This window comes from Rhinolophus sinicus, linkage group LG07 (assembly GCF_036562045.2).
Source record: "Rhinolophus sinicus isolate RSC01 linkage group LG07, ASM3656204v1, whole genome shotgun sequence".
NCBI lineage: Eukaryota > Metazoa > Chordata > Mammalia > Chiroptera > Rhinolophidae > Rhinolophus > Rhinolophus sinicus.
In genome coordinates, this window is record NC_133757.1 from 31,449,962 (window position 1) to 31,468,847 (window position 18,886).

The window sequence follows — 18,886 nt, forward strand, 5'->3', positions numbered from 1 at the left end:
CTTCTCAGTAAAGGGTTTTTATACACAAATTACTTCTAAGTGATTTTTATTTGGGGGGTTTTGTTTTTGTTGTTGTTTGTTTTGGTGAGATTGAAGCATAAAGTTGCTGGAGTTCACGTGGTGTGGAAAAGGGAAGCTTGTGAAGAGAGGTGAAGCTACTCTTCAACTAATTCATATTCAGTGGAATTAGGGGCTCAGAGGCACTTTCCAAAGTCCCTGACTTGGAGGTTCAAGGTAAACCCAGGGGAGGTGAAGTAAGTGACCGAGCCTACTGCTGGCAGTTACATGTGGTAAGCATTCTTCTTCCTCACCTTGTGTTGCTCTCCACACTGCGTGAAGATTCTGATTCTGGTTGGTGTGTGCATGGGAGATGTATCCTTCCTCTTAAGGACAAAGAACCGGGTGTCCGGGCTTCTAATTGTTTACTGGTTCTTCAGCCTTCCAAATAGGTTTGAGGAATATATTCCAAATCTCTGATTTCTCACATCCAATTCTTGAGACAAGCCCCTCTCTTAGACTGAGTCCCTTGATTTCTTAGGCCATTCTCTCCAGGGGTTTCAGAGCAGCTTTAATCCCAGCATCAAGGGGCAGCTGATGTGGACAACTGGTTCTCTTTCACAATTTCTTCCAGTGAAATTGTGGGACTCTGTGTAAAACAGTGTTGGGTGCCCTACGATTGCAGGATATCTCAACTCAGTGTGACCCTTTGTAGCATTCCCCTACAGTCTCTATAAAGATTGGTCTTATCTTTCCATATCCTTCATTCCAAATTTTAATACTATTTAGAAAATACTGAGGAGTGACATCAGAAACATGGCGGGGTGAGGGTGCGCCTTGAAATCTCCCCTGGAAGTTACAACAAATTGAACAGCTGTAATTCAACAAAGGATTCCCTACACAACACACAAACACATCTGAGATCTGTGCATCAAAACATATGAAGGTGGGCAAATCAGGTGAGCAAGGGAAGAGGGAAGGGAGAAGTGTAGAGACACGGGCCACGGGGCCACGGGAGGCAGCAGCCCCAAGAGAGGAAAGGATTCAGGCTGCCGGTGCACTTCCTGTGGCCGACAATCCTGCCTGAGAGATCAGCATATAATACCCTAGTGATCAGGGCAGAGACCAAATACAGAAGGGTGAGAACTGCAGGTTAGGCCTTCACTGCCAGGCGGAAAACAAAGACATGTCACCTGGCCACCTCCCAAACTCTCCCCCAGCTTGCCTCCCCCCACCCTCCCAGTGTTAAAAGCGGGCTCCAAACGAAACTGTACCAGTGTGAGATTAACAAACAGAGTATTTACAGCCACGAGAATTGGAGAGACATTCTTGGAGCAGCAGACACAGTGTGGCTAATTCTGGTGACAGGGAAGGAGCTGTATGGGTGCGACAGCTGTGAGCTAGAAGTCCCTATTGCTGGGAGCCACAAACACACCTGCCACCTCTCCCAGGACACCCTGCTCCCACTTTTCTGGGCTGATCCCTGCAGGGACAACCAGGGCTGCTGAGCAGGCTGCAGGGGCAGCACTGGGGTTTCAGAGGCTCAGAACCCCATCATGCACCACATGCTCCCATGGGGGCAGTGCCCTGAGACCAAGGCAACCTGAACACAGATGAAAAGCCCACCTTCCATGAAACCTCCCATTGTGCAAGAAACCAGAATAATGCAAGAGAAAATAAAATGTTCCACCAGCACCTACTGGAAAGCAAAAGAAAGACCTCTTCCTATCAACCTGCTGCAGAATTCACTCCTGTAGATGCCCAGGAAGAGAAATAATAATTCATTAATTGCTAAGAATAACCCAGGTAACAAGGCAGCTCAGAAAGAAAATGAAAAATCTCCAGAAAATGAACTTAAAAGACATGGAAATATGTAATTTAAATGATCGAGAATTCAAGATTGTAGTTCTGAAAAAACTTAATGAGATGCAAGAAAAATCAGGCAGTTTAATGGACTCAGAAATAAAATCAATGAACAAAATGAATATTTTACCAAAGAGATTGAAATTTTAAATAAGAACCAAATAGAAATTTTAGAGATGAAGAATTCAATAAAAGAAGTGAAGAATGAAATAGCCAGCTTAGGAAATAAAGCTGACCAGATGGAGGAAAGAATTAGTGATATCGAAGATAGAAATCTGGAAATGACATGAAAGAAGAAAGAGACCTGAGAGGTAAAAGAAATGAAAGACCTGTACAAGAACTTTCTGACTCCATCAGAAAGAACAATATAAGAATAATGGATATACCAGAAAGAAAAGAGAGGGAGAAGGGAACAGAGTCTATTCAAACAGTCAACAAGAACTTCCCAAACCTATGGAAAGAACTGGATCCTTGAATCCAAGAAGCAAACAGAACACCTAATTACCTCAATCCCAATAGGCCTTCTCCAAGGCACATTGTATTGATACTGTTAAAAATTAATGACAAAGAAAGAATTCTCAAGGCAGCCAGGGAAAAGAAGACAGTAACCTATAAAGGAAAGCCCATTAGATTATCATCAGATTTTTCAGCAGAAACTCTACAAGCCAGGAGGGAGTGGAACCAAATATCCAAACTATTGAAAGAAATTACCAGACAAGAAGAAGGATAGCAAAGTTATCCTTTAGATGTGAAGGAGGAATAAAGACCTTCCCAGACATACAGAGGGAATTTTCTAACACACGACATGCATTACAGGAAATACTGAAGGTGGCTATTTGACCTGAAACAAAAAAAACAAAAGAATATAAAACCATGAGCAAGATTACTAACAGACAGACAAAAGTAGGAAATGGAAACCCCCATACAAAATAAGGCACTATACACTTAAACATAACATAAAGGGTAAAGAAACACATTTAAAAACCGGTAAGGAGGAGGAGAGACGTAGAAGAGTTGGAAAAGGGGGTCAAATATATGGTGATGGAAGGAGAACTGACTCTGGGTGGTGAACACACAATGTGATATATAAATGATGTATTATAAAAGTGCACACTTGAAACCCTGTGTTTTACTAATGTCACCTAAAAAATGTAATAAAAAAGAAAATACTATATAGTGGTTAAGTGCTAGATTTTAGCAGCAGACTCCAGGGTTTAAGTCATTTTTCCACCTCATAGTAGCGATGTGTCTTAATCTCTCTAAATTCCATTTTACTCATATGTAAAGGAAATACTAAAAATGCTTATCTATAGGGATTTTGTGAGGATTTCATAAGTTTAATACATGTAATGCACTTAGTACGGCACCGCGTACACTATGTAAGAGTTGGCTACCATTATTCATGTGTCACGGTCTAGAGAAGTGGCTGAACTAGCATTTTCTTAGGGGTTTGCTTCAATCTGGTGGTGAGTTAGGGATATATATAGAGGGAACCTGCTATAAGCTCACTTCCGAACTCTTGGGTGTTCATCTCCTCCTTTGTTTATCCTCACCCCCTTTTCCCCTCTGATGTAGGAATGGAAGCTTAAAGAGGATTGGCTTTTTCTAAAGGATAGGAAACGTCAAAGTGTTCAGTGTCTTCAGTGTTCAATCCAAGCAAGTGACATCAATCCATGTTTGTCCTGCGGAGTTTACCTGTGAGGCACCTGTGTGCTCCCATGAGGTGTGGCTTTCCCCAAACTTACACATCTCACCTTCATTATTGTGTTTACTCGGCCTACGTGCTGTCATGAAAGAGATATAGAGGACCCCTCTAGGTAGGTTCAGAGCAGACATGGGAATATACACGTGGCATTTCTGTGCATGTTTCTAGTAATTAGATGCTGTTTTTTAAATTCACTTTAAGTGAAGTACAACAAAATGCTTAATGAATACATTTATCTCGGAAACTGCCGGAGAAGGTGGGAGTTTTCTTTGTGGTGGGAGATGAGGTGCACATGGGTGGCTTGATTACACGAAAAGAGGACGCTAAGAAGAAACCACATGTCTATGAACCAGAGAACCTTGGCTAAGAAGAGAAGGAGAAGAATGAGAAACTGTGGTCCTGGAAGAGAAGTAGGGGGGAGGAGAAGAGGGAGTGTTACAGCAGAAAGTTAAGTGATAAAAGGCTGTGGCCATTAAATATAAAATATAGCAGGTCTGTTTCGTGGGGAGGGAGGAAGAAACGTCAGGTTTGGGGGAGGAGGTGATCTGAACCTACAATGGGTGCCTATGGTGTACTTATACTACTATTTCGTGATCTATTTAATGTAGACTTTATTGATTTTCTGCTAAGTGAGGATTAATTACTGAATTTAAAGAAACCCTATTCCAATTCCTGCCATTTTTTAAAACTATTATGGTTCATTTTTTATCACTTATTTACAATAACACTCAAAACTTTATTTCATCAAGTTTTAACTATTATCTGTTAACTTTTTTGTAAGATGAGGTATTTTTTTTTTTTGGGGGGGGGTCTTTACCCTTCCCTTAACTTCTTTCCTCCTTCTCTTTTCCAAATCAAACATTAAATATTACAAGGTTGGAAAGATTTATGTTGTTATTTAACCATAATTACTGAGCCAAAAGTTGAAAAACAATAAGTAGCATTTATAGTATGTAAAGATGATTTACCCTACAGCCAATTAATCATCTAATTACATTTATTTCACCAGGTGAGTTAATTTGACCTCCAAAACAGATACCAAGATAGGATTTAATACAAGAAATTTATTAGGGCCACACCCATGAGAGAAAATGGAAGGGAGCAGGGAGAGGGTGGGGAGCCACTGGACTGTGATGCAGGTCTGACTCCAAGTGCAGGAGAGAGAGAAGGAAGAAAAGTTGGGTTGGAAGCATCTTAGACGACAGTATAGTTTTAAGGAAAATTTGGAAGGCTGGTGGGGAATCCTTGAGCCCAAGTCACCTGTCAGTTCTGCCTTTTCTAGGTCAGGGCCTGAGTTAATATCCCTGCCATGCTGGGCAGCATGGCCTCAGTTCAAATGCAATGACGGATGCCGGTGTTGTGAAATCTTAAGTCACATCACCAATCCGCGACCCAACTTTCTTATCAATAAAGGTGGTGGGAGCAGGCATTTTCTCAGGGTCTTCCTGGTTCTAAGGTTCTGTGGTTTTATGCAGTTTTTCTTGAAATAATTTGTATGGGCTCAATCTTGAAAGCAACAGTGACTGCCTCTATTGTCCTTGAAACTGGTAGATAGCACGTAATCAACTGCTGAGACTAGTTCTGCACCCAGAGAACACAGAAAATGTGTTTAAGAGTTCCATTACTCTGAAGCAGTTTTCCTGCCAGCTGATTCACCTGTGGAAAGGGTTTTTCTCAGCTTTTGTGGGGCTGGTGACATAGCTTTACTGAACAAAATAGTTTCTAAGTGTACCTGGAAGATTTGGGAAAGAGGCATTTCTCTCTCTTCCAGAAGGGTCAAATGACCCTGAAGGGAAATTACAACCACTTCCCTGAGCCTATTTTTGGTTTGTCGAAAAAGATTAGCTCTTTGAGGTCACTAAAGACAGACCAAAATGTGTAAACTCCAGGCTGTAAGTCTTCAGTTAAATGGAAGGAATAAATTTCTAAGAATCAGGGCTATCTGAAGATGAAATTATCATTTAGGAAGATAATTCAAGGCATCAAAACTTGGAAGTTTTGACAGTTAATAAGTCAACTCTGAGGTCTTTTTTAAACCCGAGTATGAAATTATCTCTAAATAGTTATAAACTTTAGTAAAGCAAGTATAATTATTGACAAAATGTAGTTATTATAAACAGTAATTTTAGTTCAATATTTTAGCTGTAGTTTTTCTTATGCTGCTTTTTGCTTTCTTAGCCTGTTATTACTTCTTATGTATTTCAATGTTTTAATATCTATTGAACTTTAAAGTCATTTAATAGACCTTATGGTCTAATATCTAAATATAGAGGCTGATAGTTATATCTTTGTTTTGATACCTTAACTATTTCATTGCATGTTAAGTGCCTACTTGGGAATATAACCTTGATTACATTATTTCCAATGAGAAAAAAATGACCTGCTGCAAAATAAAATATTTGCTGCAAAATGTGACAAATCTTCTACTAATAGGTCAGGACTTCCAGTCCTGAACTTCTAAAATATTTGAGTAAAGGTCATTCCCTTCCCTGTTCTCCCTTTTTAAATAAAAAAATGAGTAAAATAAAAACAGCAGGGACTTAAGTAAAACATTTAAAAAATTTTAATTCATGAAATACATTGTGGTATATATGTATGTTCGAATATGCATAGAAAAAAATATCTGGAAGGATACATATCAAATTGTTAACAGTTTACCTTGGGGGTGTAGAATTGGGGCAGGATGAAGGGAGTGCTCTTACTTTTAAATTCATATACTTCTGCATTATTTGAAATTTTACAATGAGAACTCACTACTTTTATAATAATCAAAATCATAATAGAAATTTAAAAAATAAAAATAGCAACAAAAAGTAAAACACACACACATACACATTAGTTTTAAGAGCTACATTGGAGGTATAGAGAATTAAATCACATGGCACACTCTCGCACTAATACTGTGGTGGTAAATACAATTGTATAGTCTATAATCAAAGAAACATTAGAGAAGCCACTTTTAGCAACATCCCAATTTAAAAAGTCTCCTGGGAGAAGAGCCCTTAGCAATGACCCTTTAAATTAGGTATTAAAACTGAAAGCAGGGCCTAACTATTCTTGGAGGATCTATAGGAAAACATGTCAATCTGAAAACTTCAGACAAAAGAAAAAGCTTCACAGAAGATGGAATACTAAAACAGTTAACCAAAGGCCAGAAATTGGGGGTATGACAACTCTACCCAATCCAGGCCCAAAACTAACTCACTGAATCTTGGTATTCTAGGGATATAGGTTAGGGACATCTACTTTACCCATTTTCCCAATTTTTCAATTGGTCTGCTTTCCATATCAATTATTTTAACCTAAAAATACTGCAATTCTAACTGGAAAAAATTAATTCCACCTAGATTCAGTTTAGGTTTATTATTCTAGTTAAAAGAACCAGAGAAACTTGAGACTAATTATTTCCTATTATTCATTTTTTTCTCATAACTATTTCTAGCTACTTAATGAACATTTTGGGAGTTAATACTTCTGATTTCTCATGGTACCCTAAAGTTCTATATTTGAGGAAATCTTCTTTTCTCATGTTTTAGTTTTTTCTTTTATTGAAGTCATCAGAGATGACAAACTTTTTATTATGAACTTTTTTCTTCCAACAAAGAGGATTCTTTAGGTGACAGCTAAATATCCTCATCGAAGTCAGAACACCTATAACTGGAAAGTTCAACCTTTTGCAAGGTACATAATTAAGAGCTTAGCTAACATAATTTTGTACCCCTGAAAGAGTGTTCCTGACCTAAGTGTCAAAGGCTTATGTAGATTATACTCACTGCATAAGTAATATGGAAAATAACCAGAAAATTATTATAAATAGCAGAGATAAGGGGTATAAAGTCATAATGGCCATGTCATTTTTAAAAGTTACAACAGCTGGAATGTTGCTGTTTCTTAAAGGATTATAGTATTTTAATTAAAAAAAAGTAGAAAACAGTAAATGATTCATCATAACATATATAAAGTATTTAAATGATGCCTGGTACACAACCACCATTCAATAAAAACTGGCTCTGTAATGAACCATGGATTAAAACAAAAGTATAAGAACCCAAAATAGAGAGAAGAGCTTTAGAACTGATTTCCCAGCGTATGGAGTTAAATGGAAAGTCGAAGCTCACAGAGAGCAGTAAGGAATTCTGCGTTTTCTGGATCTATCTTTTGGGCCCTCTCATAGTACTCAGCCGCTTGCCTCTTTTCTCCCTCCAGCTTGTAAACAAACCCTAGGGCACTTAAACTCTGCACATCTGAGGCATTGTGACCAAGTCTCTTGGTAGCCAATTTCTTTAGCGCACTTGTCAATTTGGTACGTAGGGAGGACCTGTCTTTGACCTTTAAGGCTTCTAAGTAATGGTGGATGGCAGTACTTTCTGATTTACGGTGAAATTCCTGAAAGCGGCCATAGTGGTAGTGGATCTGATGTTTGTGATCATCAGTTATGTTCTCCAGACGAAGGGCTTTCTGGAAAATGTCTTCAGCATTGCTATACTGGCCTGCCTCGGCGTACATGTTGGCCAGATCCGTGTAGGCAAATGCAAACATAGAGTCTCGTTCCACAGCTGCCTTGAAATGAAATATAGCAGATGTAATCAGCCCGTCAACTTCCAGTTTATCTTTTCCTTTAGGTCTGTTGCGTGTGGCCTTCTTGATTTGGATCATTTGTGCTCTATAGCAAAGTCCCATTTGGTGATGTAGGAAAGAAGAGGTCGGTGTCACCTCCAAGGCCTTTTTCAAAAGCTCAAGAGCTTTGTCCCAAGAATTTTTTCTCCTGTAGAATTTGGCTGCGTAACGAAGGACATAAGGTTGGGATGATATCTGATCCAGGATTTCTTCAATATACTTTTCCCCTTCAGCTTCGGCATGTACATCTTGAAGCTTCAGCGCCAGGAAAACCTTAATGTAGGTGTCATCTGGGTTCAGGGTAACAGCCTTCCTCAGAGGACCCAAGGAGAAGCTCTTTATAGGACCTTCCCTGTCAGAATCGTCCAGCCGATACACCGTGACGGCATAGCCGATGTTAAATTCTGGATTGTCAGGTTCCACTTCCAGAGCCTTCTCAAAAGCTGCTTTAGCCTTTTGGTAATACTTTCCTCCAAATTTCAAGAGTGCCCACCCTTTCTCACAGTCAATCTCAGGGCACTCCAACTTGTAGTTGAAAGGACTGGACAGTTTCTTGCAGACATTCCCTACCTTGTCTATATACTTCTGAGCTTCTGTAAGCTGGTCCATGTGGTAATACACCCAGGCGTAGTTTCCCCAAGTGACCAAACTTCGTACTTCTTCTTTGTCTGAATGTTCCCGCTGGATTATTTCTTCTGCTTGTTCCAAGCACTCCAGGGCATCTTTATTTTGGCCTTTTAGGTGCTTCACATAGGCCAGTAAGTTATAAAGAGTGAGCCTGGATTTTGTGGTAAGAAATTCAAGCTGTTGCCCAATTGTATCTTCCACATCAAACAGATCAATGTCTTCCTTAAGTAAATTCCAGGTAAAGTGACATTCTAACTCCAACAGAAAGGTCTTCAAGGAGTCCTTAGGAATTTCACTGTGAAAGATAAAATCCTTTTTAATTTTTGAAGAAATAAAGGAAACAATTTTTTTAAACCTTAAACACTGTTCTTTGCTTAACAACCAATTTTATCTTTTATTTGATCTTAGAGTTATAGGTTCCTATAACTTTATACTAGTTTCCTCTGTGTACAGTTATGTCCTAGAAATATTTCATGAAACTGTCATTATTTACTGCAAAACCAATTCTGGAGATAACAGAGTTTTCTGTTACAGGGTATCTATTTTCTTTTGGCAGTCACTAACCCACAAGAGCCACCTATTTTTAGAAAGGGGCAATTTAGATGTCTTATTTACTAGACTTGAAAATTAAGAATATATACATACATAGTCAATAATTAATATAAAATTTTCATTTCTGTATTATGAGTAGTAAGGGAGAGAAAAAGAGAAGATGAGAAATGAGAACAGGAAGTACATTAAGGGAGACAGAGAAGCTACACGAATATATCATTTTTGCAGGGAAAGAAAGGAAGGAAGCAGGAGAGAGAAGGAAGGAAGGAAGGAAGGAGGAACGAAGGAAAGCCTACAGAGAACAGGCACAGATACAGACAGCAACAGGTATACCAAGAGATTGAGAAAAACGTAAGTTTGAGAGAAATAAAAAGGGAGTAACAAACATTTAGATAAAGATGGGGAAAAGCCAAAAGGAAGCTTAGTAGTTTTTGATGTAAGTGCCACATCCTTCTGACCTCTGGGGTTGTGGACAATAAAGGCTGACGCCTATTATTAACTTATCATTGCCCCTAATATTCACTTCACCACAAGAAATACTTGTTGAGCTCCTTTTGTGCGAGACACAGTGTAACCTCTGCAGGTCCCGTTGGAAACACTGTCTCTGAAAGTAGGAGTAAGAAGGGGTAAGGGAAGGATAAGAAATAGTTATTTATGAATAAGAGCCTTTTATGTGCAAGATCTTCTGAACAACCCTGGGAATGTAACTGTGAACAAGACACAGCCCTGCTTATACAGAGTTTACATTATAAGCACACAGTCAATTATAACTCAGCATTCCAACTAAGTTCCAAGGAAGTGACCCAGGAAGGGTATATTATAGGCCAGTGTTCTGGACATCTGGGGTTCTTACTTGGTGAGGGCCCCTTCTTTTGGTTTTCCTTTGTGGAACAACCTCTCCCCTTACTCTCAGTCCATGTGATTTTAGATGGGTGTCTACCCTTCATTTCAGTCTGTGGAAAGGCACAAGATATTCCAGCCATTTCCTGGTTCCAGTGATTTATTTGGAGAATGTCCAATTAAATACAATTTTGCTGAAATTATCTCTTCTTTCAAAAAAATTTACACTTGTAGAATATAAGCTTGGAGTGGCCATCATTCCAAATTCTTGGAAAGAGCCTGCCTGAGAAAGAATCTGACATAGAAGAAAGCAGAGCTTAGACAGGAAGAAAGACAGATAGCTCATGACACTGACGAAATACCTGCATCCTTTCTTGCCTGGATCACCTTGTCTACCCATGGACTTCTGTTTAGTTAAGCAAATCTCTTCTTGCTTAATATTGAGTTGGGTTTCTACTGTCTACAACTGACAAAAGTCCTGATTCATATACCTAGTTTTATTTGTTTGTTTGATGGTGGTGGTTAGGCAATAAGAAAAGATTTCTAAATCTATTATTGGCCACAATTAAACGCCACAAGAAATGTACAAAAAAATTACTTAGGGTTTCTCAAAGAGGGAAATGCTCTAATTACGAGATAAACAATGTACAGTGTAGTGTGCGTGTATTTCCCTTTATGCTGCACACAGGACTACCCCCCTTGTATATACAATGTAAATACATATTTGTATAAATGTTTATGGGAACTACAGTAATATTTCTATCAATGAACATTTATTGACCATCCCACATCATACATGCCAGGCAACATTCTAGTTGTAATGGATATAGTAGTAAACAAGACAGAAGAAGGTCCTTTCTTCATGGTAATTCCATTTTGGGAGAGAAAGGAACAAAAGTTGTTGACAGAAAATAAACATGTATACAAATCAATGAACAATATAATCCCGGACAGTAATAGTGTTAAGAAGAAAAAAAAAATCAGAGTAATGGGATTAAGTGATGGTAGGGATGGGGTACTTAGTTATGATTGTCAAGGAATAGCTCTTGTGAAAAGAGCAATTGAAGTAAAATCGCAAAAATGAAAGGGAGGCATAGAAGATCTGAGGGCTGAATGGTCTAAGCCAGAGCTTATCAACTGCGTGGTGATTTTGCCCTTCCCCCAGGGGACATTTGGCCATGTGTGGAGACAATTTTGATAAGTCACCACAGGAGGAATGGCTACTGGCATCTACAGGATCAACGTGAGGGGTACTGCTAAATATCCTATAATGCACAGGTCAGCCCCAACAATCAAGAATGATCTAGCCCAAAATGTCAGTAATGCTGAGGTGAGAAACCCTCGTTTGGGCTCAGGTACCAGCAAGTGCAAACCCTGATATGAGAACAAATTTGGAGTATTCAGGAGACAGAAGTGTGGTTGAAGCATCAACAAAAAGCATAGCAAGAGATGAGGAGGAGGAGTAGGAAGGGACAGAGGATGCAGGGCTTGATAGGCTATGATAAGGGATATAAATTTTATTCTAATTGCAATGGGAAACCACTGGAGAAAAAATTTCAAGTAGGGAAATGAAAATGTTTGATCTACGTTTAAAAAAAAAAAAAAATCCCTCTGGCTGCTCTGTGGAGAATGGACCATAGAGGGTCAAGAGAGGAAGTTGGAAACTGGTGGGGGAAGTATTCATTCAATAAATATTTATTGAGAGCCTACTATATGCAGGACACTATTCTAAGTATTGGGGATACAGCAGTGAACAAAATAGAAAAAAAATCCTTACTTCATGTAGCTTACATTCTAACAGGGTTGGGGTGCGCCGTTAAAAGACAAAAAAATAAATGAAAATATAGAGTATGTGAGATGATAATAAGTGTTACGGAGAAAAATAAAGTAGGAGAGTGAAATGGATGGCTGGCAGGGTGTCTGGGAGGTAGTTCCAACTTACATAGCATGGCCAGAGCAAATCTCCCCTGAAAGACATATGAAGGCAAGTGAGGAAGGAATCCAAGAAGAGATGATGCAAGTTTACATTCGGGTTGTAGCAGAGGATTAGTGAGGACGGGAGGGTTGTATTTTGGAGGCAGAACTGACAGGCCTTTCTGATGAATTGGGTATGGGGAGGGCCATGAGGGAAAGAGGACATCAAGGATGATTCCTATGCTTTTGACTTCAGGAACTGAGTGGATAAATCAAGAGAACTATTTGGAAATGTTAACTGAGGTGTCCATTAGACATTCAAGTGAAGATGTCAAGTATATAGTTGAATGTTAATGAAGAAAAATCTGGAGATGAAGAGGAGTGAAGGTAGAACAAAGGATATAACATTGGGAGTCAGCATGCAGATGAACTTTAAAACTAGGAGATCTAGAATGAAACTGCCTAAGGAGTGAGCATAGAGAAGGTCAACAACTAAGTTGTAATTCACTCCACGTCAATCCTAACAGAAGGACCAGGAGAAGAGGGCAAGAAAGAATAACCAGTGAGGGTGCAGGAAAACAAAGAAACAAAGAAAGGCTAAAGAAGAAAATGTTTATTTCAAAAAAGAGATACTATTCAATGTATAAAATGATTCTAAGATGTTGACAAAATGAGGACAGAGAAGAGATCACTGTTTTGGCAGGAGTCAAGTTGTGGGGGACCTTAATAAGTTTTAATAGAATGGTAGGGATGAAAACATTACTGGAGTGGGTTGAAGGAATCATGGGAGGTGATGAAGTGGACATGGGGAATACAGGCCACTCTTGTAAGGAATTCTACTATGAAGGGAGTAGAGAGGTAGAGCTATGGCTGGAGGGAGGCTGCAGGAATTGTGAACAAAAAAAAATTCATGATATTTTTAATGACTTAGTCATATGCCAGCGGGAATGATCCAGTATTAAGGGAGAAATGATGCTTGTGGGAGAGAGGGGAGAATAATTGCAAGAAAGATGGACTATAAGGCAGAAGCGAAACTATTCATTGTTAATACTCAAATCTTTATCTCCAGCCCCAAACCCCTAACCATGGGTGCTATGCCCTTCATTATCTGGCCCATGTCTATTTCTCTAGCCTCATTTTGTACCACTTTCCTCTCATGGCCTGCACTCCAGCCATACTGGCCTTTAAAAAAAACTTCATTGTTTATTATGTCTTATGCTAAGTATGCACCTACCTCAGGGCATTTGTACCTGCTTTTTATTCCCTAACTCTGTGCACTCTTCCTAAGAGAGTTCTAGGGCTTATTCTTGTAATTCTGGTCTTGGCTCAAATCGCACCTCTCTGAAGAGGCCTACTCCTGACCACCTTAGGTAAAGCTGCACCCCCACCCACCTTGCCAACCATCCTAAAGTCTAGTCTTTTTCCTGTTCTTCATAGCACTTATATCAATATTTGCTGGGGGTTAGGAAGGAGGAAAAGAGTGCTTTGAATCAAACATGAGATTGAAGTTTTAAACTGAATTGGACAGAGTCTTTTGGAACCGGAAAGGGGCTGTCCTAATAGCCTAACGTGACGGAAAAGTTAGAGAACTGGATTAATTGCACAATTAGCAGTACTGATTAGGAAAATAAAACCACTTCGTATTTATAATCTAATATAGTACTTCATGAAATGTTTTTCATTTTTTAATAAATACTAAATGTAAACATTAATAGTTGACTAAGTATTATATTTAGTATACAATTTAAATTAGCTCATTAATTTCAATTTTATAATTTTTTCATATTTATTCTCGTTCTGTTTGTGTATATAAATATACACATAAAGATCCCACATTTTAGTGATTGTAGGTTCTAGACGAGTTTTCCAATAGAACTTCCTGCCATGATGAAATGGTCTTATCTATGCTATACACTATGGGAGACGCTAGCCACCTATGGCCACTGATCACTTGAAATGTAGCCAGTACAATGGAGGAAGTGAATTTTTAGTTTTATTTACTTTAATTAATGTAGTCATATAGGACTGGTGGCTACTGCATGGGACAATTAGAGACACTGGGCCTATAGAGCTTAATGGATAAAAAGGCCTCAAGCCCAACAGGTTAGAGCTCTCCTTTAACTTGAAAGTTCTGCTATTTTATTCAAGGTGAAGAGCTAAATTAAATGGAAAACAAGGATATATTTGAAAAAACAACTTTATGTACATGACCTGGGTTCACTGCAGATTCAACTCAATAGTATAAATGTACACTGTTTATAATATACTATCTAGAATCAGATGAGTTCTCAAAAAACATTGAGTAACTAAATCTACCATTGATTGATAGTTTACTACATGCTGGGCAGTGTACCAAGCACTTTATATAAATTACACTTCACTTTTATAACAACCTCTTATTATTTTCACAATTTTATGGATGAGGATTTGCAGATACAGTTTAAATTAAATGTCTAAAGGTTACACAGCGATAAAGTGGCCGAGCCAAGAGCCAAGCCTAGTTCTGCCTGACTCAAAAGCTTAGGCCTTTCAACCATAATACTGCACTACCTCTAAAATAAAAATTGGAGCTTGTTTTATAGAATAATTTGCTTTAAAACATAGGATATATCTAATGCATGTAAAATTCACTTTGCCTCAGGAAGACCTAAAAAGAACACAAAAAGGGATTTTAGAGCAGCTTAAAGAGCAGGTAAGAGGTTTGTGTGACAACCATTGGAAGAGACATGCCAGATATTTAAACATCTCGGGTTAAGAAAACAGTGATTTCAAATCTGAGCCCTCAATCTAAAGTCACAAATATTCTACTTTGTTGGAGTTGTTTTGAGATGGAGCTACTTCTCACCAGGATGTGCTGTGCAGAGTGCTTTAGATAGGGTTTGACAAAGAGATCTATTTATTTAAGGATGATTAGTGATTCTCTCAAACAACAAAAGAACTGGGTAAAAATATGTTAAAAGTGATCTGAAGGAGGTGCAAGAATCTTAGTTTTCAAAGATATAATTATCATTATTAAGTGAATTAAAATACTTTTCCCCACAATCCAATTAAGCATGTTGTTATATATGCTGATGACCTTCCAGAGTATTTCCTCTATCTCTGATCTCTCCCCTGAATTCCAGACTTGCCTAATTTTTAGTTCACATGCATCTTCAATCAGAAGTTCATTTGGCATCCCAAACAAACATCCAATACAGAAACCTGAGTCCCTTGAGTCTATTCCTTCCTTAGTCTTCCCCACTTTATTTGGCATCTCTTAGTTCCACAGACTAAATAACAGAGGAATAATCTTTGATTCCTTTTCTCTCAACCCTTCTTCCAAATCCTGTTAATTCTACTTTCCGGATACAACTCAAATCCTCCACTTTTCCCCATTTCTACTGCTATTTTCCTAGTTTAAACAACAATTATCTTTCCTTTGAGCTGGGGCAAAATCTGCTTTCCCTGCTTCCACTTTTGGTTCCCACGTAGTACTTGCTAGTAAACTCTGAAAATGTAAACCAGATGATGTTAGTCTTCTGGTTTAAAATCTCTCAATGCTTCCCAGTACCCTTAGATATTAATCTAGCCCCTGCTATGTCCTACAAGTCGCTAAAGGAGCGGGCCTTGTCTACACATCCAATCTTCTACTACTCTCATTCACACTCTCCTCGTTCACTGTTTTAGACATATCTTCTTCCTATCTCAAATATATCAAGTTCGAAGATTTTTACTCCTGTTGTTTCTACTCCACTTGGAATGCTCTGGTCCTAATCTTTGAATGACTAGTAACTCAGCTCAAATATTCCTTATTTAAGACGCTGTCTGTGGCAGAGCTATCTAAAATAGACCCCTCCATTCTAGGTCACTCTCTTAGGCCATTACACTATTTTATTTTCCTTCTAGCTCTTACCACTTTCTGAATTATGTTGATTATTTACTCACTCATCTATTGTTTGTCTATTTCCCTGTTTAAATGCAAGCCCCATGAAAGGAGAGCCCTTGTTCTGATTTTGTTTTTTCACCTCTGTGTCCCTAGCATCTATTACTCCAGGTATATAATAGAAGCTCAATAAATAAATATTTGTTGAATGAATGAATGCAATTACATACTAGTAGCTCACGCCTAGGTATATGCCTATCATAAAAAGCACCTAAATTTCAGATGAAGGAATTCCTGCTAGTTTTTCCCTTTCTGCTAATGGTTCCAAACTTTTTCCCACTTCAAGTCTTCCCTATCCCACTTGTCTTTATATATGACATGCTCTGTCTCTGGCTCCATGTTTGGATTTTGAAAATAGGTTTTGAATTGTTTCCTATGGTCCTCACTGGGAAACATGGCAAGACTGTCTCTTGGTCGTTGTTTCTTTCTCTGGTGTAACTGCACCAAAATCATGGGCAAGAATTACCATGGCCTTAATTAACAGCCTGCTCAGATTCACAACATTATGGGCTTACCAGCACTCTGCCCATCCACAGAGTAAAAGAACCACTGGTCTCTGTTCTGAAGGTTTCCACCAGCCTAGCCCCAAAAAACGATGAGGAGGGCTGCCTTGGGCATTATGAATGTAGTTGTGAGACCTCAAAGGGACATTCAGTCCGCCACTGAAGTGCTATGCTCAGATGCTGTGAAATTTACACACAACTGGAAGGCCAGGAGAAGTTGTATTTTTTAAACTTTGTCTGCTTACACTTTTAACCTTGTCTCTGGGAAGCTGGCAGAGAGAGGCTATTATATCTGAAGAGGCAACATTCATGTTTCAGTAAATTTTTTTTGTCTAGGAAGCAGCAGTCTTTCAATGTCCTTGGGAGACAATCCCCAAGGAGGTCCACCCTTCTTCCACTCCATTCTGCATATACACACATCAGTGCACCCCTCCTTTTCCTCTTTGTTTCTTCAGGCCCTTCCTAATACCTCCCTCCCTTCTCACAAACGTTAGAAGTTAGGGACCTAATTCTTTTTTTTTCTTCTAACAATAGCCAACATGTGCAACTATCATGGGCTAAGCAGTTAATTAACCCTTTCCAAAGTCCTAAGAGATGGATGCCATTAATTTTCACATGTAAGAACAGACTCACAGAGTTTCAGAAACTTTGCTTTGGGTCACCCAACTAGTAGAACAAAGGATTGTCGGCTTCTGGAGCCCAGGATCTTCACCTCTCATTCCTCAACTTATTAAATGGGAATGGTTCCCGGATCACATACTGGCAGGGTGCTAGCCCCTGCGGATACAGAAAAAGGTGAGACAAGGACGCCATCACCATAAACTGGTAAAGGAGACAGATAAAGAAATCCTGATAAAATAGCGGATTGGGTGGAACAATAAAAATCTGTCCGTGGTTCAAAGCGAGCTCACAGGACCGGCAGAACTCCGACCCAGAAATCAGAAAGGCAAAATGGCAGGAGACAAATGTGCCGCCCGGAGCTGCGGCCAAACCACCAAAAGGAGGGAATGGCAGCTGCAGGCTTGGGAAGGAGAGAAAGGCGATGGGCCTAAGGAGACCAGTGCCACGTAGAAGCAGCGCGGACTGACGCTGGGGGGCTGGGGGAGGGCGCGAACCAAGCACAGTCACCACTGCGGCCGCAGGGAGAGGACAAACCTCCCTGGGCTCGTCGCCTGGCCACACAGCCCGACAGTGCGGACGGCGGACGCCAGGGACTGGCGGGGAGGGTGGCGACTCCAGGGAAGCGTCCGCTTGGACACCATCCTGGTCAAGCCCGATTTCAGACGCCCGGGACCTGGACAGGGCGCCCGGGAAGCGTCCCCAATACAGACGCCTGGCTGCCGGGCACGGGGAGCTCGGCCTCTTAATAAAAGAGCCGCAGCGCTGCGTTGGTTAACGGGATAAAAGGAAAACACCAGTTTGAAACAAAGGGCTACACGGTTTGGGCGGAGAAGCGGGAAAAGCCCTTACCTCATGGTGGCTGGGCTCTGAGGACCTTCAGGAAGGAGGCAAGACCCCACAGGCTTTCTCCTCGGGACCGGACTCTCCCGCAGCGGAGCGGCGGGATGCGCGCGGGCGTTTGAGCGTGAACGTGCGTGTGCGCGTGCGCCGCGGAGTGGAAGGGCTTGCGGGCGCGCGCTTCCCGCTAGGCGTCTGCTGCGTTAGGTCCGTGTGAGGGCATTTGTCTTTGTTAAAGGCAGGACCGGAGCGGGAAAAGGAAACTAGAAAGTAAATCTGATCCTGGGCTAGGCGGAGTCCAGCTCCAGGAAACGGAAACTTCTGGAAGGGATGCGTGGGGACCACCCCCTCCCCATCCCCCGGGCTGGATTTAGGGGCCCGCAGGAGACGTTTGCAAAACGCAAGATCGTTTAGAGTTGAATTAAGCATCTAGGCCTCTGGACGTTGGTCTCCCTGAATCCGCGTGCCGCTGGATTAACTTTTTTTTTATTTAAATAAAATGACAGGAGATTGTTCAGCGTTATTTTTGTTGTAAGGGTGGCAGTGATACTCCTTCCAGCTTTGTTCATCCTAAATTGAAACTGAAGTACCACGTCCAGTTTTAATTCAATAAGCACTGCAACGATGTGCACGGGTGCCCTTATTTCCATCGGGTAAATTTAACGATATTTTTGGTCAAAATGTATATAAATTTAAAATTTTGGTAGATACTGCCTAATAGCTTTGTAAAGGTTTATACACCCCCCACTCAACAACTGTATGAGAGTATTCACTTTCCGTGTTCTTGCCAATTGTTCTTTCTGTAATAGGGTCCCAATAAAGATGGGGGGTGGTGTTGGGAATCTAGGCAGAAAAATGCCAAACAGCCATACACTAAAATTTTTGTCT

At 40.1% G+C, this 18,886-nt stretch overlaps 2 protein-coding genes across 8 annotated transcripts in view; one reads left to right on the forward strand and one right to left on the reverse strand.

The window, feature by feature from the left end:
* The window catches only part of SLC16A12 (solute carrier family 16 member 12), a 184,963-nt gene that overhangs the window by 92,337 nt on the left and 73,740 nt on the right, over nucleotides 1–18,886 (forward strand). The gene's annotated exons all lie outside the window — the stretch shown is intronic.
* Nucleotides 6,111–18,363, reverse strand: IFIT5 (interferon induced protein with tetratricopeptide repeats 5). Its single transcript, XM_019739032.2, has 2 exons — nucleotides 18,011–18,363; nucleotides 6,111–9,104 (listed from the first exon to the last, which is right to left on the reverse strand). The coding sequence occupies exons 1-2, from the start codon at nucleotides 18,013–18,015 to the stop codon at nucleotides 7,661–7,663; spliced, it is 1,449 nt and encodes a 482-aa protein (XP_019594591.1). The 5' UTR covers nucleotides 18,016–18,363; the 3' UTR covers nucleotides 6,111–7,660.